The sequence below is a fragment of the Triturus cristatus genome, chromosome 8, assembly GCF_964204655.1.
Source record: "Triturus cristatus chromosome 8, aTriCri1.1, whole genome shotgun sequence".
Taxonomy (NCBI): Eukaryota; Metazoa; Chordata; class Amphibia; order Caudata; family Salamandridae; genus Triturus; species Triturus cristatus.
Window position 1 is genome coordinate 501,610 of NC_140591.1, and position 23,214 is coordinate 524,823.

At 49.0% G+C, this 23,214-nt stretch overlaps 1 protein-coding gene across 10 annotated transcripts in view; it reads right to left on the reverse strand.

Annotated features, from left to right (window-relative positions):
* The window catches only part of LOC146799811 (uncharacterized), a 373,412-nt gene that overhangs the window by 217,021 nt on the left and 133,177 nt on the right, over positions 1-23,214 (reverse strand). For 9 of the 10 annotated variants that reach the window (XM_085620688.1, XM_085620690.1, XM_085620686.1 and 6 more), the window contains one exon: positions 2,080-2,166. The exons of the other annotated variant lie outside the window; for it this stretch is intronic. In XM_085620688.1, the coding sequence (XP_085476814.1) occupies positions 2,080-2,166 (87 nt within the window). The remainder of the gene's footprint in view (positions 1-2,079; positions 2,167-23,214) is intronic. 10 annotated transcript variants of the gene reach the window in all.

The window sequence follows — 23,214 nt, forward strand, 5'->3', positions numbered from 1 at the left end:
AACTCATATGGAGAGGAAAGTTCTTGCTTTCTACTCCCCTGAAATCAAGACCATTGTTAAGTTTCACATCCGAAGAGATGACATAGCAAAACAAGCCACTGCAAGGGCATGGAACAAATGCAACCCTAATTAATTGATAATTGGCAGCAGAAACTCCGGAATATAATGTCAATGGAAGTACTAACTTAAGATCTATGGAATGAGAGACACAAGCCTTTGCTGCCTGGAAGCAATTTGTAGACTAACAGATGGGAAAATGGTAATTCTTCAATATCTGCGTCACTGAGCTGCGTTGGTACTCATAATGATGCAACACCAATACCTGTATTTACACGGTACAGTAGGAGGTCAGCTGGGGAAGCCAGCAAATTATGATCTGTACAAGAAATCCATAAGACAACTCGATGTGCCCTATTCATGGACCTCTGGGTAGGGAAATGAGGGTGTGTTTTCTATTATGCACTGTATTAACCATGGGAATAATACTTATATGACAACTAGTTGTTCACATGTAAAACAAAATATAAAAAAAAATCTTTGGAAAAAAACGACAGATTTTTCCCCGGCCATGCGTTTATTGTTACATGGACTTCAGGTCCCTCCAGACTCGCTCATCTGCATTCACAGTTATGATACAAACATGACAGACACATGTATCTGACAATCACAAGCCAACAGCACACCTAGGGACTGTAGGAGACAGAAATGTATTTATTTCAAGGTTCAATGGTACACACATGGACACTATATGACTTGAAGCCTTACTTACAGTTCAATGGAGCTATACATTCACCAAAATCTGATGGATGTCCAGTCCACTTTAATTACAGCGTCAGAAACAACGATGTACTCAATGTGGCAGGCGGCCATAAGCCACTTTTTGGTAGAAGTCCTGCATCAACATAACTGTAAATAAGGTTGTTGGTCATCAAAACACCATACAGCATTTCTTAATAGCCAGCCACCATATTTCCCACACCTGCGACATGGAGGCAACACCAAGCGGACCAGAAAAGCAGGGAATGCATGCATTAAGCTCCTTACATGCTTATCTTCCACCACCATGGTGAACACATACAATTTCCACTTCAAAACACTAAATAATTCTTACTGGTATGTATACTAGAAAGCAATAAACATTTGTTGTGACAATCACGAGAGAGGCATATTAGGCTACTCTCCAGACCTCCATAAGCCCCAAAAGTTAAATTTACATCTCAAACTTGAAACTCTGCCCTGGATGTATGTGGGTTATGAGGCCATGATATGCCCTGGTCAAGAGCCTCAGGATAGAAACAAGAAAAGAATTTCATTCAAATTATGTGGAAATAACACAAGATGGCTCATATGTCTGGAAAGTGAGTCTGTATACCTCAGATATTATACGGATGAACAGCAGTGCAACAATACTACTAACCAGTGGGACCTCTGATTAGTTCTACAGTCGTAGAGTACTCATAGTAACAGTGCAACAATAGTACTAACCTGTAGGACCTCTGATGAGTTCTACAGTCGTAGAGTACTCCTAGTAACAGTGCAACAATAGTACTCACCTGTGGGACCTCTGATGAGTTCTACAGTCGTAGAGTACTCATAGTAACAGTGCAACAATAGTACTAACCAGTGGGACCTCTGACGAGTTCTACAGTCGTAGAGCACTCATAGTAACAGTGCAACAATAGTACTAACCTGTGGGACCTCTGATGAGTTCTACAGTCGTAGAGTTCTCATAGTAACAGTGCAACAATAGTACTAACCAGTGGGACCTCTGATGAGTTCTACAGTCATAGAGTACTCATAGTCCGGACAATAGGACTCTTCTTTGGCTTTTCTGCTTAATGAAATAATGGTGCCCTGCTCTGCAGTACAAGGCCACAATCAAGGTGTTTTACAACATTCAGAGCCTCTACAAGGTTAGTGAGATAAGAGCAGACCTGAACATGGTTAAGTGACATTGTAAACAAGGAGAGTAGGACGAGATCACATATTGTCCATCACAAGAGTGGATTTGTGTCCTCTCTAAGAAGAAGTGAAATCACACACTATCCAACACAAGAAACACAGCAATTCAGGACTTACCAGAGTCGAGGCTGGTGATGGGCTCTGTGACCTCTTTCCCAAGACAACATAGCCCTGCCAAGCAAGGCTTATTAAGTTTCACCAAACCTTAAATAAAAATGATGAACTGTGAATCTCACACATACAGCTAACAGGTGACAAACATCAACACCCCTCCTATCATGAAATGTAAGGAAGCAAGGAGTAGGTTTGTAAAAGAAATTATCTCAACACTAATAGATCACTCAACCTACTCACACTGTACCACCTGTTAGGTGTGAACAATACAACAAGCATTTGCAAAGCAATAGGTCTCGCATTAGCGAGAGTTAGAACTGTTACTGTTGTCAATGACAATGTGCCTGTAAAAGAGGGACTCATTTTGGTCCACAGACATAACACAGTGAGGAAAGAACAAATCTACAAAGTATAAATATTACAGTAGACATTATATAATAAGATCATGTTTCTGTTGTAAGAACCCATAATGTGGTGTATAAGGGCAAAACATTTCTTTCTATGTGCAAGCAGCTCTTTTTCCATAATTCATAGTATATATTTGCTTAGAATAGTATCCCCAGTTTCTGGCTATCGCACTTATTGTGCCTTATAATTGCAACACGTAACTTCTTGAATTAAAGGATCTGCAAGCGAGTAACAATGTGGTCCGCTGGCAAAGTGCTCCAGCACCACATCAAGATCAGAAAGCGCTACCTAAATGTTACTTAAATAAAACTTACCAGTGGTAAGCAAGGTGACAGTTGTAAAAGGAGCTATGAGCCTAACTTGGTCAAAGCCTCACAGGCACTGTGTCCAAGCAAGCCATGTTATTTCGCAGCAAAGGAGTCTGCAGTGATTGAGTGTGAACGAGCAGCATTTCATAGTGAGAACAGACAGGAGTGTAAATACTCCAGATGGGCTGAGGAGAAGGCGTGTTGAAGCTTATTCGGCGGCGTTAGTGAGGCAGACACAGAAGGCGAGCTTCAATGGCTAAAGTCTTGCAACAAGCTAGGCTTGCCAATAACGTGAAAGTTGGGAATAAGCAACACAATTACTGGTTAAAGGGACTGCAAGGGTGGCACAATGAAAACTAAATACGAGCGCGTGATCAAGATGGCCGCGTGAGCCTAGAGCTCCCGAGACCCTCGCTCCCTCCGGCATCTATCCTGTCTATTATCCTGTACTTGATGCCCGGACTATTGGAGAGGATCTGCTGCTGAGGCGGGAACCGTTGTCCGGGTCGAAATCGCCCACCGGAGACCGAAGTTATACTGCCTGGAAGTTTGGGGCCTAATCCCCGCACGGTGCCCGGGACTTGAGTTGGCACAGTGCCCGTGCCCTAATTGAACAACAGCGGCCTGGTCGGGGAGGAGTCGTCGGAGGTGGAGGGGATTTCACTTTCACTTTCGATTTCGCCTTCCAGTCTCCAGGGCGCCCGTGACGGGGCGTGCGCGTCGCCAGCCACTGGTTGCATGCCCATTTACCCTGTACGGGCCAGGAGATTGTCTACACGGCAGATTGAGATGTCGACCAGGTCGGACGCCGAAAAGCAGAAGCCCAAGAACACCAGGCGGGGCACCTCCACCCAGACTAATACCATGGACCGCTATGCCCATCAGAGGGGGTCCCCGGGCGAATCGGGCCCGACGTCGGAAGCCTCGAAGGACGCGGCGTCCCCCTCCACAGAATTAACCCTGCAGGACATCATGGGGGCCATCGAAGGGATGAAGTCCTCGATTGGGCAGCAATTTGAGACCCTGGCACAAAAAGTAGATGCCATATCGATAGATGTCAACCTGGTTCGGGCCGACCTCGGCAAAACTAATGAGCGGGTTCAGTCCTTGGACCTCAAGACTGCCGGCCTCCTGGGCGATGTCTCCGGCCTCCAGCAGGAAGTCCGTACTCTCCGGGCAGCAAATGATCACTTCGCCCGCCGGTTGGAGGACTTCGAAGGCCGTGCTAGGCGCAACAACGTCCGCATCATTGGGGTCCCGGAAAATTCGGAGGAGCAGTCGGTGGACCTGTTCGTGGAGGACCTGGTGGTGAACCATCTGGCACCCAAAGGCCTTAGCAAGTTCTTTACCGTCGAACGGGCCCATAGAGTTCCTGGCGGGAGGCCCAAGGTGGGGGCCCCACCAAGGCCGATTGTCGCCCGGATCTTTAATTTCAGGGATCGAGATGCCATACTACAAGCATCGCGGATGGCCGGCCCGCTGCCATTCCAGAACACTACTGTAAGCTTTTATCCGGACTTCACTCAGATGGTGCAAAAGCAGCGGCAAGGCTTCATGGCGGTCAAGAGAAGACTGCGTGAGATGGGACTAAAATATGCCATGCTCTTTCCTGCAAGGTTGCGGGTGGGGTTCGAAGAGCGAACTTTCTTTTTTGAGGCACCCGACATGGTCGGAGACTGGTTGGACACTCTGCCCCAAGGGCGGCCTGGCGTGGAACGCTCTGGTGGCGCAGATGGTGCCGGTGACGAACATTGAACCGGGACTTAAGTACCACGACTCCGATCCCTCCGGGAGGTTGATAGTCCGGGGGGTGGCGGGGGCAGTAGGGGAGCTTTTCCTCCTCTGGGGTTCTTTCCGTAGACTAGTTTTATAAGGGGCGACAGGCACACTGCAAGTTGGGGGGCACTTTAGAGCTTACGCAGGGGTGCAGGGTGGGGGGTGGGTGGGGTTTGTTGTTGGGGTTGTTGTTGTTTTTGGTTCTGCAAGGCGTCATGATGCAAGCTCCTGTGGTTCGGGTCGGGTTCCACGTGGGTGGTGGTGGTCTCCTTACATGCTGGGATGGGGGGTAGGGGCCTCAAAATACTCAGTTGGAATGTGAATGGCCTGGGGGATCGTATTAAGCGTGGGATCGTACTGCAATTTCTGAAGAGATGTGCCCCTGATATTGTCCTCTTGCAAGAGACGCACTTGATTGGCAACACGTGCCATGCACTCAATCGTAAAGGCTATAAGTTTGTTGCGCATTCCGGGTTCACCTCGGGTTCCAGAGGGGCGGGAATACTAGTCAGGTCCTCTCTCCCATTTGAGGTTGACTCTACTACTGTAGACGATAGGGGGCGCTTCGCGGCAGTAGCGGGACGGTGGGAGGGCAGGACGCTGGTCCTGGTGTCGGTTTATGTCCCCCCTGCATTGCAGCCCACTACCCTAGCGGACTTAGAGAGGACATTACTGGATCTCCCAGAGGGCGTGTTGGTGGTGGGTGGTGACTTTAATGCGGTCGGCTCAGGCATGCTTGACAGGCACCTGCAGAGGATTTCGGGGGGGGCTCAGAAGTGGCTTCCTGATTTCATAGATACCCTAGGGCTGGTTGATTGTTGGAGAATGTTGCATCCCACACAACGGCAGTACACTTTCCACTCAGGTGCGCATGGCAGTCTCTCCAGAATTGATTATGTCCTTACTCTGGCTGCACAAGCTTCCAGTGTCTCTGAGGCCAGGCACATGGCACGAGGTATTTCTGACCATTCTCCGGTGTGGATCTGTATGGATGTTGCCAGAGGAGTGGGTGGTAGGGTGGCCCCAATTAACCCGTGGCATCTTAGAGACCCTGTGACTCGTAGTGAGGTACTTAAGGCGATCGACCGTTATTTTCAAGAAAACCTCGGTTCGGTCACGTCGGCGGTGTCCTTGTGGGAAGCATTCAAAACCGTGATTCGGGGTGAGGCCCTCTCCTTGATTACAGCGGCCAAGCGTCGGAGGGACGCGGAGGTCGCCCAGCTTGAGGCGGAGATCGCAGACCTAGGGCTGGCCCTGGAGGGTGAGGTCACGGAGGAGGCGCTGCACGAATTGAGCCTTAAGCAATCGGAGTACAGGGCCCTCTTGACTGACGCAGCCAAGGCTCTGAGTAGGGAACAGCGGGGCCGTCTGTACGACGTCGGGGACAAGGCCGGGAAATTGATCGCGTGGCTGGACAAGAAGGAGAGGGTCAATCGAGTGGTGCCGGACCTAGTGACGGAGGCTGGCGTCCTGGTCACGGAGCCGGAGGACATAGTCCAGTGCTTTGCGGATTACTTCCGCACGGTCTATACATCCGTGTCGGACAGGCCTGTGGAGGACTCATGTGCACTCCTGCGCGATCTCGCCCTGCCTTGCCTCTCCGACGTGGACAGGGACGACCTTGATGGCGACATCACGGTCGATGAGATTGCGGGGGCGATCCGTTCTTTGCGTCCGGGCAAGGCCTCGGGTCCGAATGGTCTGCCCATTGAGCTCTACAAACTCCAGCCGGACAAGATCGCTCCGCATCTACGAGCCATGTTTGTGGAGGCGCGGGCGACGGGTTCCCTCCCGCTCGACCAGCGCCTGGCAATGATCGTGGTCATCCATAAAGATGGCAAGCCTAGAGACAGGTGCAGTTCATACCGGCCGATCTCGCTCCTTAACGCTGAGCCGAAGATCCTTGCTAAAATCCTCGCAAACCGGCTAGTCAGGGTGATCGGTGACCTGATCCACCCCGACCAATCTGGATTCATCCCACATCGGAATACTGCGTTGAATCTTAGGCGCATTCATGGTGTGATCGCAAGGGTCGGGACGATGCGGGAACCGGCCGTGGTGGCGGCGCTCGACGCAACGATGGCGTTCGACACGGTTGAGTGGGCATATTTGTGGGCCGCGCTCGCGAAGTTCGGCTTCGGGCCCGGATTTGTGGGCTGGGTGAGGCTCTTATACGAAGGACCTCTCGCCAAAGTTGCGGTTAACGGGAGGGCCTCCAATCCCTTCGACTTGGGAAGGGGTACCAGGCAGGGTTGTCCCCTCTCGCCGCTGTTGTTCGCTCTCGCCCTTGAGCCGCTAGCGGCATGGATACGGTGGCACCCAGACGTGAGGGGGATTCGCTGGTCCCCCGATCACGAGGACCGCATTTCCCTCTATGCCGACGACATTCTGCTCTATCTTACCTCACCCCGGAAGTCCCTTATAGTTGTCTGCGACATCTTGACTTCCTTCGGGAGGAACTCGGGGCTCACCATCAACTGGGGTAAGTCATATCTGTACGCCCTGTGTGGAGACGCTCCGGTTCCCCCGCGGAATTGCCCGATCCAGATCGCCCGGGAGGGCTTTCAGTATCTTGGGATCTATATTTCAGCCGACCCCACGGTACGGTATGAGCGAAACCTGCTCCCTCCGTTGGCGCGCCTGCGGCGGGACGTGGCAGGCTGGAGGCGGCTGCCGCTTTCCCTCCTCGGTCGTGCGGCGCTCTTTAAAATGATGTCGCTTCCCCGCTTTCTCTATGCCCTGCAGAACACCCAGGAGCTGGTCCCGGCCAGTTACTTTCGGGAGGTTGAGATTCTACAGCGTTCGCTGCTGTGGGACGGCCGCCCGCGTATAGCGATAGCAAAACTAACTCTCCCTTGGTATGACGGGGGTATCGCGCTTCCCGACATCCGGAGATACTATTGGGCCTCCCAACTGAGCGCAGTCAACCACGGAGTCTACGGTCCTGCGCTTAGCCCCGGCTTCGCTATGGACCGGTGGTTGTTGCGGGGTGGTGGCTACTATAGAGCACTTTATTCAAGGGCCCCGGCTGGATCCCTCACGGGGCCGACCGGGGTGGCGGTGCACGTGTGGAAGGCAGTCACGAACTCCCTGGGGTGGAAGGATAGACTCACACTGGCCACTCCGCTGTTTGACTCGGACATGCTGGGGAAACTCTGGAACTCTAAGGGTTTCGACAAATGGGACCTGATTGGTATCTCCAGGGTGGGGGACATGCTGGCCAAGGGGCGGATTAAGTCGTTTACAGAGCTGCAGACGGAATATGCGCTAGAGGGCACGGAATACTTCCGATACGCGCAGGTACGTCATGCGCTGCGGTCGGTCCTCGTTGAGGGGGAGAAGGTGCCCGAATCCTCTCCGTTGGAGGACCGGATCTTGGACGGCCATGTGCCGGAGAGCACAATCTCTCTCATTTACAAGAAGCTGGTGAACGTCCGTACCGATCTCCTCCTGGGGGTGCGGGACCAGTGGACTAGAGACGGTCTTGAGCTGGACGATGAGGACTGGCAGTGCGCTGTCTCCTCCCCGAAAGAGGTTGCCATCCCCGCCAGGCTGCGGCTGGTCCAGCTTAAGATACTCCACAGAGTCTATGTCACTGGCCCCCGGTTGGTCCACATGGGTTTCTCCGAGGACGGGCTGTGTAAGAGGGGCTGCGGGATGGTGGGCACCTTTCTGCACATTATATGGGAGTGTGGTGTGATTGCGGAATTGTGGAAGCAGATTCATGTTGTGATGCAGGAGGTCACGGGTATTGTGTTGCACTCAGAGGCGCGGCGCTGTCTCTTGAACGTGTGGGGCCCTACAGACTACGATGCTGCGCAGACTCAATGGGTGACCCTTGGTAATATGGTGGCCAAGCGGGATATTGCACGATTGTGGGGATCCCCTAGCCCGCCCACCCTGGATGCATGGAAGAACAACATGGACTGGTGCATGTTTCGGGAGAAAACAGTGTATTGTGCACGGGGGAGGCCCAAGAAATGGCACAAGGTGTGGGGGGGGTGGAACCAGTATAGGGGGTACATCTGCCTGCCTCCTGCCACTGACCCACCAGAGGAGCACCTTTCCCCCTAGCCCCACTTCCGACTTGAGTTTTGCGGATGAAATCTGATAGAAAGTTAGTGCCTCTGCCTCTCCCTCCCCTCCACACTTGAGGGCTGATCTGATGGTGGATATGGGGCCGCCTCATCGGTGGGATCTGACGCGAACACATGATGTATATTGCCTTGCTCGTTATGTTTTTCTTTAAAAATTGAAACCTTTTTTCTCTCCTGCATGACAGCTATAGAAGACTACATATGTTGATTGACGAGCTGCCGAACCTCCGGGTTGTCGGCTGAATAGCTGTGTATCTGAAATATCCGAATAAAGGTTTTTAAAAAAAAAAAAAAAAAAAAAAAGAAAACTAAATACGATACGGGACGAAGGCCACAAGTTAAAAAACATGTCCCTTAGTAGTGCATAAACGTTTATACACCAACCAGTAAGGTATTATGTAGTAGACAAGAGGGCAATTATTAGACATTTACCCAAAAATAATAGTCTATGGGATGGTGCTGGCTTTTAACAGAGACCGTTAGCATTCCACAACTTTGCAACACATACAATTTCATTACAGCTCTGAATACTTTGCACTGTTTGAAAGCATTTGTGCTTAATCCCTGTTTTATGATTTTTTTTCAGTTTTCTTTTATTTGTTTTCCACATAAGCCCCCATCACCCACTTTGTATGGCAAGTTGAAATAACTTCCAGAGAGCTGCAAACAATAGTCTAGTAATATAATGCAAACATTCCTCCTCAAATATGACGATATCTGAATGTTTTATTGACTTTTTGTGGCTCCTTAGAGAGGCTGTGAAACATTCAGCTGAGTAAATAGCGGCTAAAAAATTTACACCTCTGTAGGTACATGGCGGCATATTACCAAGCCCCTTATCGCCGCGTTATCTGCACTTTTCTGCCGATAGCGCGGCGATATTTGCATCACCCGATTATCAAGGCAGCGTTAAGGCAATTAACGTGGCTCAAAGCCACATTAATTGGCTTAACACTGCCTTGATAATAGGGCCCCTTTCACGATACACTTATCGTGAAAGGGGGTGTGCAGTGGGTGTTGCAGTGGGCGTTCCACCGCAACACCCATTCACTTAGATGCTGCCACCCATTATCAAGCTTGGCGATAATAGGTGGCAGCGCCGAACTTAAGACCAGAAAAATCCTGGTCTTAAAGTGGCAAAACGAGGAGAAATGCTTCATTTCTCCTCGTTTTTGCTTTTTCCATGTGTCTGCCTTATGCAGCACACATGGAAAAAGCAAAATGCCATGGTTTCTTTAGGTACAGGAAGGTGTCCCTTCCTGTACATAAATAAACCTCTTTTTAAAAATGGCAATTTGTAACTTACATGTGTGCTGCATGAAGCAGCACACATGTAAGTTACAAAATGGCATTTAAGGTTTGATTATGTGCAGGAAGGAACTCCTTCCCTGCTCGCAGACACCCTTGCACTCTAGTGCAAGGGTGCCTGCGCTGGCGAGAAGTTGTAAAACTTATCGCCATCGCAGGGGGAAACGCTAGGCTGCACCATATCCTTGGTAATATGGTGCAGCCTGGCATTTCCGAAGTGGCGAAGAGAGGCGTTAAGCCAAGACGGCTAACGCCTCTCTTCGCCACTTTGTTGATTATATGCCCCATAGTTTAAGTGCGTACATGTCTTGTCTTTCAGTTAAGTTAATGTGGCACAAACAGAGATGGAGACATTCAGCACGCTATTGCAGCTTCGTTAAACTACGTGCTTGGGCGCTGAGCAAAAGATTGTTTGTAACTCCTGTGGGATGCAGGTTTGCTTTTTACCGGACGGAGCGCCGGTTTTTAAACTTTGGGTGTTAGAAACAAAGGTGCATATTAACAAGGGCCATATCTCCGCTTTTTTGGCTTTAAAATCCAAAAAAGCGGAGATAATAATTTCGTCCTATTACCAATGCAGCGCTAACATGCATTAGCGCATGCGTGCAGCAGTGTGTGGCGTGCAGCAGTGTGTGGCGTGTAGCAGTGTGCGGCATGCAGCAGTGTGCGGCGTGCAGCAGTGTGCGGCGTGCAGCGGCATGCAGCAGTGTGTGGCGTGCAGCAATGTGTGGCGTGCAGCAGTGTGAGGCGTGCAGCAGTGTGAGGCGTGCAGCAGTGTGCGGCGTGCAGCAGTGTGCGGCGTGCAGCAGTGTGCGGCGTGCAGCAGTGTTGCGTGTAGCAGTGTGAGGCATGCAGCACTATGTGGCGTGCAGCGGCGTGCAGCAGTGTGCGGCGTGCAGCAGTGTGCTGCGTGCAGCAGTGTCGTGCAGCATGCAGCAGTGAGTAATGCAGCAGTGTACAGCAGTGTGTGGCGTGCAGCAGTGTGCGGCGTGCAGCAGTGTGTGGTGTGCAGCAGTGTTTTGTGTAGCATTGTGCGACGTGCAGCAGTGTCGTGCAGCATGCAGCAGTGAGTAATGCAGCGTGCAGCAGTGTGTGGCGTGCAGCAGTGTGAGGCGTGCAGCAGTGTGAGGCATGCAGCAGTGTCGTGCAGACACTATTTCAACTCAGTAAGCTATCTAAAGCCACAACGCTTACCTGCTAAATCTATTTAGGTCACTGAATGGGAACCTTGGAGGACTTTACCAAACAGCATCCCTCTCATAGCGACATGTGCCAGTCGCAGATCTTGCTTACTTTATGAGCGACTGGAAGACGGCCAGTCCTTACAGCACACCCAAATATTTATTGGTTAGCAGGACCGGACAAATAGCTGATGGGGATAGGAGGTTTAGCGTGTCCAGTAATGCAAGGAACGCCAATGCAAAAGTTTCATTTATAATCCCCTCCTCAAACTCACTACTATATAACTAAACTCAAGGTAGCCATAGCCCCAAATCTGCTATCGAAATCCATTCCATTGAAATCGGAGAGACGCCAACCCCTACATTACATGCACCGTGGGACGGTGAAAAAAACCCAACTAATTTCACCCAAGAAAAATTGACGCTGTATGTGTAATTTATAACTTTATTAAGTCAATTAAAACTAACAATTTAAAAAGCAAAAACGTTATCAAATACTTCATTGTTTAAAACCATAATAAAATCCAATTTGTCCACACGTTTTTAACTCCTCAATCCCAGTATGTTGGTGGGAGAGATGGACTGTCAGAAAGCAATTGGTAGCCATGAGTTACAAGGCTCGGTAAATTAAAGTGTTTGGAGCTTCATGACGGGATAGAGTAGTGATATTAGGTAGTCAAGTGCGCCCTGGATGAAAGTGCTTGACGAATTAGATAACTACAGTACAAGGATAAATTGATAAGTGTGCAAACATCAGACAGTAAGTAACATGCCTCGCATCTAACAAGGCGTGGGTAAGCAAATGTCTTGCAAATACTGGGAAGCAGAAAAAAGTTGCAAATGTCTTGCAAATACTGGGAAGCAGAAAAAAGTTAAGTAAGGAAGTCATGGAAAGAATATGGGAAGGAAGCGGCATAGTTCGCCATAATTTAAACCTCGGGGTAGACAAGCCCTCCATTATATGAGGAAAAAGGGCCCACACTCGAGTCCAGAACAAGACAAGCCCGGCGGAGCGTGGCGAGCGAGCTTGGAGGGGGCGCGCATTCCAGGCGGGGGAGCGGACCCTTTGAAGTGCGATGCCAAACGGATTGCATGGCGGCACGATGCGCGTGATTGTGCGCGTGCTCGCCATGCAATCCGCTTTTCGGAGCACTTTTGGGAGCCCCTTACAATAGTCTCGCTTTGCGATCGCTTGCGCGATAGCAAGGCGAGCCCTAAAAACACAGTTGAGACGGACAAATGTAGCATCTGAAACCAAGTACAACAAACGGTGCGAGGAGGTGGCTCAACAAATAACCCTGCTGACTTTGCAGCAGGAAAACAGGGTTCGAGCCTCGGCGTGGGCTGTATCATTTAGGCGTGATTGAATTATGAATAAATTAAACGTAAATAAATAAACCCGGGTAGGGTAAGCATCATTTAAGCGTGATTTAATTATGAATAAATTAAAATTAAATAAATAAACAGGGTTGGGTAAGTGCAGGAAGCTGCCATATGTGGAAATGCGAGCAGCAAAGAAAAAAAATAGTCCCTAAATAAAAAGTTAACAGCCAGCAGCGTAAGTTAACTGTAGTTGGTCGATGCTGCTTCCTCCAGAAGCGGAAGAAAAAGGAAGTGATCTATCAGACCACAAGCCAACAATGAGCAACATAAGAACAGCAATGCCAGATTCCACCAATGGCAAGCCACACAGTCAAATGCAATGGGTGGAGTTTCAGTAGTAATACTGATTACTTGATGCCTCGTAGAGCTATGCGAGACCTAAAAATACAGATCAGATATATATTTCACCTTGACTCTTTTAGTAATACTCAGGGGTTCATTCTGAACTATTAAGCAGAGATGGGTTTTATGATTTATGGATTTCATCAAATCAAAAGGAGCAAACCTGTGAACTTCTTATTTGAGATATTACATTTCTGAGCAATGTTCATCACTTAATGGTGATTACTGTCAAACTGATGTTGTTGCCCATAATATTATAACTCTTTGAAGCCACCAAGATATTCACCAAACTACGGGTAGGGTTGTAGATGGCTTTAGGATGGGTTGGTTCTGCTGGCAGTCAGAACCGCAAAAGTTCAAATCAAATCCTCAAACGGAGTTCCTACAAAGCCATGTATTTGTGGTCTCAGCTCAGCCAGTTTCAATAAAAATAAGCTCCATGTGACAGACTGAGCTGAAGCCTAATGATGCAGGTAAGGCCTCGCGGCAGACAGTTGGGTTGTACCCAGAGCTGTGTGTGCCACCACTGCAGCCAAGGTTGGGCTAAAGGCCTGGTTCAAACAGCAGAGATTGAATTGCAGCCAGCAGGCTGTGGACAAGTAAGTGTTCTGCAGGTTACTTTTAGTTTTTGAAGAGAGTACAACATTTGACTGATTGAAATAATGATTCAGATGTGTTCTGATTTTAATAAGCAAAAGACACACAATTGATGGACGGAATGCAAAACAAATCAAAACATTCACCCCAGTCAAGAGATCTGGGTTAAATCCATCATTCTTTTGCTCACCATGGCACCCCAGTTTAGACCTGGCCATATGCAAATCAGTCTTCACCCTGTGCCTCATGGGAACAGTCCAGCCCGAACTGCCAAACCAGGTCCTCCCTGGTGTCATAGTTACGGACGAGCTGCGTGACCTCCGTACGCATACGAAGCGTGAGGGCGGCTTCACGATGTGGAGTCGGGTTGGTGGTCTAGCTTCGGTGGCCAGAAGCAGACGTCACTACGGCCATGGCGCTTCCGGGTTGACGTGCATAACAGCCGGCGGTTCCCGCTGCATCGACGCTTTGAATTAACGCCATTGCCACCATCGGACGAGACAAAGAGATAGAGCATGTCCTTCTTCAGGTATTTGGAGATGTGGGAGGGCCTGCTGTTCCTTCGTTGCCATGCTGGTGCCCTAGGTTGACACGCGCAGGAGCGCTGTTCTTTGGTTGCCAATTTCAAGCGAAGTGCGGCTGCTCTTAGCATTTCGCAGTTACGAGACTGTCAGGACTTGCAGGCATTCTCCTTGCCTGTTCGTCCTCGTTGAAGCCTTGTTCCTTGGTTTCTCTGACATCTACACACAGGAGTGTGTTAGGATATTTACATACTGTTCTTCATTAATATTTGCGTAGGAGCGCTGGTTTTTAGGTCTCGCTGAGTCACCGCATCCGTTGCCCTGCGAGACATTTTGTAAGCGGGTTTTAAAAGTGCTAACAAAGGCTTGGCCACCAGCTTGCGATTACGCGCACAAGCGCGCATGCCTCGCTCCGCCTCTCCAATGCAGTGCACCTCGCTCCGCCCCTCCCCGACCATAGAACGCTTCCCCACGATCGTGATCACTTTCACGGACGCGCAGCCGCGTCGCGTTGTTTAGCTGTCTTCCTCGTGCACTTCTCTCCCCTGCGTTTTTAGCTCGCCCATATGCTTCTCCCCATTGCCTCCGCTCCTCCCGCGCTCCCCATGTTACTTTCACGTCCCTCCTGCCCTCTACCCTCCTTGTTCCATCTATTGTAATATCTTCTACTAACATCTACATGAGGTCTGAAGGTGGTTTTGGTAACCATGTACGAAGTGTTCCTCTGCTGCGAAGACATTTTTACATTCTGCTGGAGCGAACTTAAAAGTGCATGCAGAGGCGGCCGTTTTGAGTACAGTCCTCTACGCCTGTGAGCATTGGACTCTGCTGGTTTGAAGCTCCAAGCACTCACAAGCACGCCAGAGGTTCCCGATCTCTACGCAGCTTGCACTCCTGAGAGGATCTCCACTCATGTGAGGTATGTAGGAGAGTAGGATCTGCTTCACATGGGTACCCCCACTTTTTGCTGGTGTTTCACTGTTTTTCGACCTTAGTCTGGCTGTGGCCCTGCTAATCAGGACCACAGCCTAGCTGCTTCCTCTCTAAAATGGTTTCCATGTACATTGGGTACATATCTAATTGGATTCTGGAGTGCCTTATAAGCCCCTAGTATATGGTATACTATGTACCTAGGGCATAGGTACCTCAGAGGCCTACCAGGGACTGCAGCATATATTATGCCACCCCTGGGAAGCACTCCAAAATGAAACCACAGGTGTGCTACTGCAGCCTGGGTAAGGGTGTGCTTGCACCCCTTACAGTGGTATAGGCTACCTATATCACTACCCTATACAGACACATATAAACCTATAATCCACTCCTATGGCAGACCTTGACAATCCTGAAGGCAGAGTGCTTGGTTTTATGTGAGAGGGTGCCCATGCATGAGCTGAGCCCCTCTGCAGCATTCGGAAATACTTCCTTATGGCTTTTCTGTGATACAGCCATACCATATACTCTAAAGTGCATTATAACCTCGCAGTAAATGCTAACTTTGGGATAGCTGCATCAAAACATGTTGTGTTTGGTGTCAAACGCTTTGGAATACTACCCCCCGCCAGTTCTGGTGGCGGGGGTAGTATTCCACCCTTCTAGAGGGAGAGACATGTTCACACTGGCTAAACCCGGTAGGACTTTCCTGAGCCCTGGCATCCCAAAATGGATGCCTCTGCCACAGACACGGGTCTGGCCTCCTGCTGCTGACCGAAACTCCAGCAGGGGAGGCCTGGACAATAGGTTTCCTGTCGAGGGGAGGTGTCCCCACCTCCCCAGACAGGCTGATGTGTATTGGGGCTGAGCGGGAGCACTCTCTGGTGCTTTGAAGTCCTGCACTGGGGGCACTCTTGGTGTCCCTGTGCATAGTCCAGTTCAAACCGGTTGCAGGGGCTACCTGCCCCTGCTCTGGCGCGAAACTGGACAATGTAAATGGGTGTAACCATCCCTCTTTCCTGGCCCACCCATAGGTGGGGCCTTAGAGTTAGTCCATCCCCTAAACTCACTAGAAGTATAGGAATCCAGTACCTGGGACTTTAGATTACCCTGGACGAAACTCTGCAATGTACATCCTGGACCTTCGACGTTCTATCCTGACTAGAAGACTGAAGAGATCTCCCTTGGCGTCAAGGAGTGACTCCCCTGCTTGGCAGGCACCAAAGAAGCAACTGACCAGTCTGCAATTCTGAAGCTCCCGCCGGATGCCGAAGTCTCTGCATCCCCAGAGGTGGATTTTCAGACTTCCCCGAGGCTACCCTGAGTCCACAGCAAAGCGGACGCCCGTGGCTATTGTGGGTGACGTGGAACCGTGACACCTGGACACCGTGAACTTTTGCAGCAACACCATCTTCCTGGTCCTCCTCGAAGTTGTGCTTTGGGCTCCGAGTAGCCCCAGCCTTGAGCACCTCCTGCACCGAAGATTGTTGGCCTCCACTCCACGAGTGACCCGTGGGCCAGCTTCAAGTGCGACCGCTCGAGGCTCCTTCGCGATCACTAGCCCGTTGGCTAGCAGGTCCCCACGAAGGCGACTAATTTTCTGATTGGGCTTACCTGGTTGCTCCAGATGTGCCCCGACTTACCCTCGCTGGGTGAGTCCCTCAGACCTTGCTGGTCTGCACCGCAGTCCTTTCTCTGAATTCCAGTGACTTGCCGTCGCCAAGGCTTGTTGGGTCCATTCTGGTCGCCGACACCCCAGGACTCGACAGACTTCGTGGGACAGCTCGAATCCGGCTCGTGGACTTCATCAACACCTTCTGGACTTCGTGGCTGAAGAGTCAAGACACCCCTCAACTCACCTGAAGCATCCGACATCTGTTGGCATTGGTCCATCCTGCCCTAGGCCACTGGCAAGTGACCCAGACTCTGTCCCCTCTGCTTTCAGGTTCCTTACATCTCAGATCCAGGCTTGGATCTCTCCGGACACTTCTCCTCTTCACGGCAGCAGCAGTTCTTTGCAGGCTTCCATTGAAATTGACGACGCGACCCGACACCAAAAGACACCTATGCACCCGGCTTCCCTGGGTGAGGTAACTCGAGTACTTTGGTGCTCTCGTGGGTGCTAGCCCTAGAACTTCCTAAGTCCAAAAGGGTTTGGTCCTGACTCGATTAGAAGTGTCCCTAAACTTTAAAATTCCAACTGCGACATTGCCCATAGAAGATAATAGGAACTTGCGGTTGTGTTTACACGCTGCATACAGTTCCCGTGGGTCCCCTGTGTCACTACCTTGGGTGGTTCCTTGGGGTCCCAGCGATTCTAGAGGCAATAGGCCTACTGCCTATTCCAGTCGTGGTTCTTATACCACTTTTTTGGTATATGGTTTGGTACGCCCCTAGGGCCCAAACGTGTATTTGTGCTTTTACTGATGCTTGCTCACTTGTAAACTAAGTACTTCGAACTCCAGTCTCATAAGGAGACTAGAGGGGTGTGTTTTATCCTAAATACATATATTTTGAATATATACCTGGTGTGGTTGTCTTTTCATTTGATCATTCAAGGGATTATAGACTGGTAAAAACAAGCTGCTTTACATTCCTTCAAGACTTAGCCTGAAGGCTGCTCTCCATAGCTACCGCTAGGATAGCTTTCAATAAAGGTTGTCTTTAACCTATCACCATAAGGGGTTGTTTGGACTGATACAAGGTGCCCACTAGAACCAGTGGACAGCACATACCAGGCCACCTTCTCACAAACTAAGCGAACCACCATTAGCTCAAAGCTTGGGCAGCAATGGCAATTAGCACAATGATAAGCGTATTTTAAATCCGCACTCCAATGTTTCTTGCAAGCGATGGGATAAGTTATCGCATCACTTCTCTGAAGTCATTTTATCTGTTCTGTGCATCTCTTATTTCCCTATCCTGTCCTAACCTTGACCCCTTCCTGCAGGTTAGTATAGTGTTGCCATCTTTTCATGCCCACTTGCTGTTTAAACACATTTGCACACACTGAAAAAAAACAAGAAAAGAACTGTTCTTGAAACACAAAGCCTGCTCAGTAAAAAGGTTGTATTTGATGTTACTTCAAAGAGACTCGTCCTACTTCTTTCACAGTCTCATTTCAGAACTGAAGCATTTTCAATATAGTTATCGCGTATTTATCATGTGCAACTAACAACCATTGACAAAGCCAATACTCCTGGCTTGTAGGGGTAATGTTACTTGTATTATATATCCAGATTCAATGACAGAAGCAGCAAATTAAGTCAGGTGGCGCACTATGCCAAGTACAGATTTTTAGCTTGCATGTTTCAAGCCACGTCGTTATTCAGTCGGCCATGCTAGTTTGAGGCCCACCCCCTATTTTTTCATCCCACTTGAAGCCCTCATTGAGAGTTCAGTTTGAGCTCCCCGGGACGCGGGCTGTGCCCTCCGGGCACCCTGCTCCTGAGGCGCTCTCCAGAGATCGCTCTGGTGCCAGAGTGCTACTAGCCTGCATGGAAATCTAGAGATTTCACGGCAGGCCAGTGGCTCCCAGAGGCAAGTAGGGCTGGGGCAGGGACAGTTGGATGCCAGCCGGAGCCTGACGTGTGACTGACTCTGCTTCAGCTCTCCCTGCCTGCCAGATGTTATGAATTCTTACTAAACCCCCATAGCTCGCCTCCGTCGTCTCCCAGCACTGCTGTGCCCCTTCGCCCTCCTTTAACGAGCAAGAGGGTTACGAAGCCCGAGCCCTTGCGTCATCAACGGGGACACCTTAATGAGGCTAGGAGCAGTGCATTCTGGGGTGTTTTGACTGCTTTGGGCGACACCATTCAGTGTATTTTTTAGCGCTGCATTGCAACTGAAGTTTTTTTTTTTTTAAATTTCAAATCTTTTTTATTGAGAAAGAAATCAAGGACATACAATAAAAGACAATAATGACAATAAATGACAATAAATGACAATAAATGACATATGCAATCCCAGAGCCCCTGAGAACTGGCAAATCGAACTGGCGAGTCGCTAGGGGAGTCGCCCCCACCACAGACAAAGATGGATTCATAGTCCTAAATACATAGCAATAAGATCCGCACATCAGAACTATCATCAGGACTATAATTCTGACCTTGCATCCGAATATCATGAGCAACCTTATAGTGAAACTTGTAATGAAACTGAAATTGGAAATACTGAAACTGGGGCTAAATGAATTAAATGAATTAAATGAGTGAGATGAGATGAATTAAATGAATTAAATGAAATACATAAATGAAATAAATAATTAATTAAATAAACGAAAGAAACTAAATGAATTTAATTGAATGAGATTGGTTCAGACCAAGCTATGCCATGAATTCCATATCGATCCCCATACTCCGCTTGCATTATGATAAGTGAGCGTCATATCAGCCTATGCCTTATAACATGTGGTTCCTTCAGCATCCGCCACACCCTGTACTCTATGATCTAGTAGACCTAATTCTTCCCTTCCCCTCAGGGCGGATCAAATGAGAACGATGAACTGTCCAGGGATTTCCAGAGCCTCCTATTGGGAGCGCGCCACGGGGATGAGTGTAGCGCTGGATTATCAGCTCCTCTTAGGAACGAGAGCCATTCCTGCCAAACCCTGAATGAGACCTCAGAGGCGCTCTTCCATTTACATAGTACCACCTTGCATGCTAGAGTAAGCATAATGTCTAACAACTGACGGTCATTGCCATTAGGAAGCTCGTGATCCAGCACCCCCAACAGAACATAGACAAATTCCCTCTTGGATTTGATCTTAAAAGTATGGTCTATGCAGTCGAACACTTTCCCCCAAAACAGACCTAGTGCAGAGCACCCAAAAAGCATATGAGCCAAGTCACCCACCGCTGAATTACAATTCCAACATAGGGGGCTATCCCTCAGATGCAGCCGATGGAGTTTTTCTGGCGTCCAGTATGTCCTGTTAAGGAGCATGTATTTGGTTTGGGCCAGAATTGGGGAGATCTTATTCGTCAGGGCAGCAGCATGTATCAAGTCCCAGTCAAATACCAAACCAGTAGAGTTAGGCTCAGATTCCCACCTGGATTCATTCTTCTTGTATGCCTTCCTTGGGGCGGGAAGGAGTAATTTATAGATTTTAGAGACAAAGTGACCCGACCTCATGAGTCGTGGAACCTGGGTCTTAAGCCAAGGGTCGCTAGAGTTGAGAGAGCGATTAGACAAAACGACCTTGAGTTTCAAAAAGTCATAAAAATCTATTGGTGACAGGTTGTGGCTAGCCTGAAGCGAGGAGAACGGTAATGGTTGTCCTTCCTCAAATAAGTCCTTAACCAGATTAATGCCTTTCCTAGACCAATCTCTCCACTGCAGAGGCTTCCCTTCCATTTTAAACGACGGATTATGCCATAACGATCCCATAGTAGACTTCCTCCATAACAAACCTGCTTTATGAGTCTGATCTAGTCTCAGAAGCGCTCTTCTCGTATTCAGTAATATGTACTTGGAATGGGGCAGATGGGATAGATCCATTGAAAGAAATGCTGTTAGGGGGGCATTACCAGCCAGAGATTTTTCAATCTCAATCCACAACGGGGTGTATTCCGCATCCTCACACAACCACTGCGCCCCCTGCTTACACAGAAAGGCCGTCTGGTAATTCCTAAAGCTAGGCAGACCCAGGCCGCCTTTTCCTTTTGATAGCTGTAGCTTCTTCATAGATATCCTGGGTTTCTTCCCCTGCCACAGGAACCCCCCAAACAGCCCATCCACCTTTGTCAAGAAGGCCTCCGAGAACGTCATCGGTAACATGCACGCCAGATAGTTTACTAATGGTGTCACCATCATTTTTAGGGTTTCCACCCTGCCCCACCATGACAGGAATTTCGGAGACCATCCCTCTAATAATTTAGATATTTTCTTCAGAATCAAGGTTTCGTTCACCCCCAAAGTTGTGACTAGATCCTTATCAAATTCCAATCCCAAGTATTTAAAGCAGCCTGGCTGCCACGTCAAGCCTGAGTCCCCCATGATCTCTTTATTACCAAAATTATTCAACAATTTCACCTCTGTTTTATCTTTATTCAGCTTGTATCCGGACACCCTGGAGAAATCGTCAATGGTAGAAAGAAGAGCCGGTATAGCTTCTTCCGCCCTTTCTGAGACTATTAAAACATCATCCGCATATGCAGTCAACTTTATTGTACATTCTTCAAATGGGATACCAGCAATACCATCGTTATTTCTCAATCGATAGAGAAAGGGTTCAATGGCCAATAGAAACAGTGAGGGCGAGAGAGGACAACCCTGTCTGGTGCCTTGGTGTAAATTAAACGAGGAGGAAAATGATCCGCCAGCCCTAACTCTCGCCGAGGGACAGGAGTATAAAGACATCACCATCTTTGTAAAAGTTTGACCCAGGTTGAACTTATTTAGGACTGCCTTCAAATAGTTCCAATCGACCCTATCGAACGCCTTCTCTGCATCAAGCGTGATTGCAACCGTGGGTGTAGGTAACAGTCTTGCCCTTTCAAGTACATGCGCCAGTATTCTGGTATTATCGCTCGACAGTCTATGCTTTAAAAACCCCGCCTGTGAGGCATGTATCAATTTGGGCAGGACCTTTTGAAGCCGATTGGCCAAAATCATGGCTAGAAGTTTACAGTCGAGATTAATGAGGGAGATAGGCCTATAATTCTTTGGTAGCGCCGGGTCTTTCCCTTCTTTCGGCAGTACCGCAATGATGGCTTCCGACAACGTTCCCCTCACCTCCCCCACAGTACTGATTTCTTGGAATAGATGTAAGAGTGGTTGTGATAGAAGTGGGGAAAAACTCTTGTAAAATCTAGCGGTGAACCCGTCCGGTCCGGGTGCCTTACCGCATTTTAACGCTTTAATGACGGTCTCTACTTCCTGAAGAGTGATTTTAGAGGAATTTATGTGGATTTGTATAGCAAGCATCCTTGTCTGTTCTTGGCACTGAACCATCATTTCCCTGTGGATTATTTTTTAGGGATTTTATGAGATGCTCTGCCCACTGGGCTTATCCCACTCTTTTGTTTAATACTCTGTGGTGGCTACAGTAAATAAACAAGCATTGGCATAGCCAATAGATCTCACCTTTGGGACCTTATGAGTGTTTAGCCATGCAACAGTTGATGTGGTTACATCAAGGATATTGTGCTGCATAACTAAATACTAAAAGCGAGACCTATTGGCTATGCCAATGCTTGTTGATTTTGGTCTTCACGTGCAGGAGGACTGGTACCTTGTTTTTGTCTACTTAAATGCAGGAGCGTTTCCACGTGCACTCCCAGGTGCACTGAAATACGTAACTGTTTCCTGGAATATGCGTAGGAGCGCTTGTTGTTTTGCTGTCTTTGTTGATGACTTCCTTGGTGTTACATACGCGGTAACTGTACTGTCCTATATGTGTTTAGTAGTCTTTAAGGCAGAAGGGGGTTGGTGTGCATCAGAGGTAACAGCTGTTCCCCTATACTTTCATTCCAGACCGAGTGCCTTGAGGGATTCCAGGGACGTAGCGAGACCCTCAGTTGGGTTTACAGGAAGACATATTTTTCCCATCTCTGGCTTCTACCCCCGGTCCCATCTCCATCCTGGTCAGTATACACGCATCTACTAGGGTAAGTTGGGAGACGGCGGTAGTGGTTCATGTCGTCTCTGCGAGATCGCCTCACAAGTATACGTTAAGACTTGTGGGACTCTCGACAGAATCCAAAGGCCATGTAGTCTATCTTGCCCGGGCGACATGAGCGACCCCGAGATCACCTTACAAGACATAGCAGCCATACTTGCTAACATGCAGGCAGAAAGCCACAGCATACGTCAGGACATCACAGCCAGGTTGCAGGCGCTGGAACGGGGCCTTGGGGTAAGTTTCCTTCTATAAGAGTAAGACAGGAAGGGTTACTGGGACCTCCCTTGATCCAACCAGGTGGTTCTGCCGCAGCTCCCGCTCCTGACACCACCATACATGTGGTAGATCCTCACACAGTACAGCTGGCTCCACCTGAACACTTTTATGGCGACAGCATCAAATATAGTATCTTCCTTCATTAGTGTGATCTACACTTTATGGCTCGAGCTTTCACTTTTCCAGTTGACGCATCCAAGGTCGCCTTTATCCTCTCCTATATGGGTGGCGATGTTTCCCAGTGGTCTATACCCTTGGTGGAGAATGACGAACCCATGTTGTACAACCTCCTGGTCTTTGAAGAAACCATGCGACGGATGTTCGCCCGCCACACCTTTGTGCAAGCCGCAGACAACGAACTACTCGGCTTGAAACAGGGTAACATAG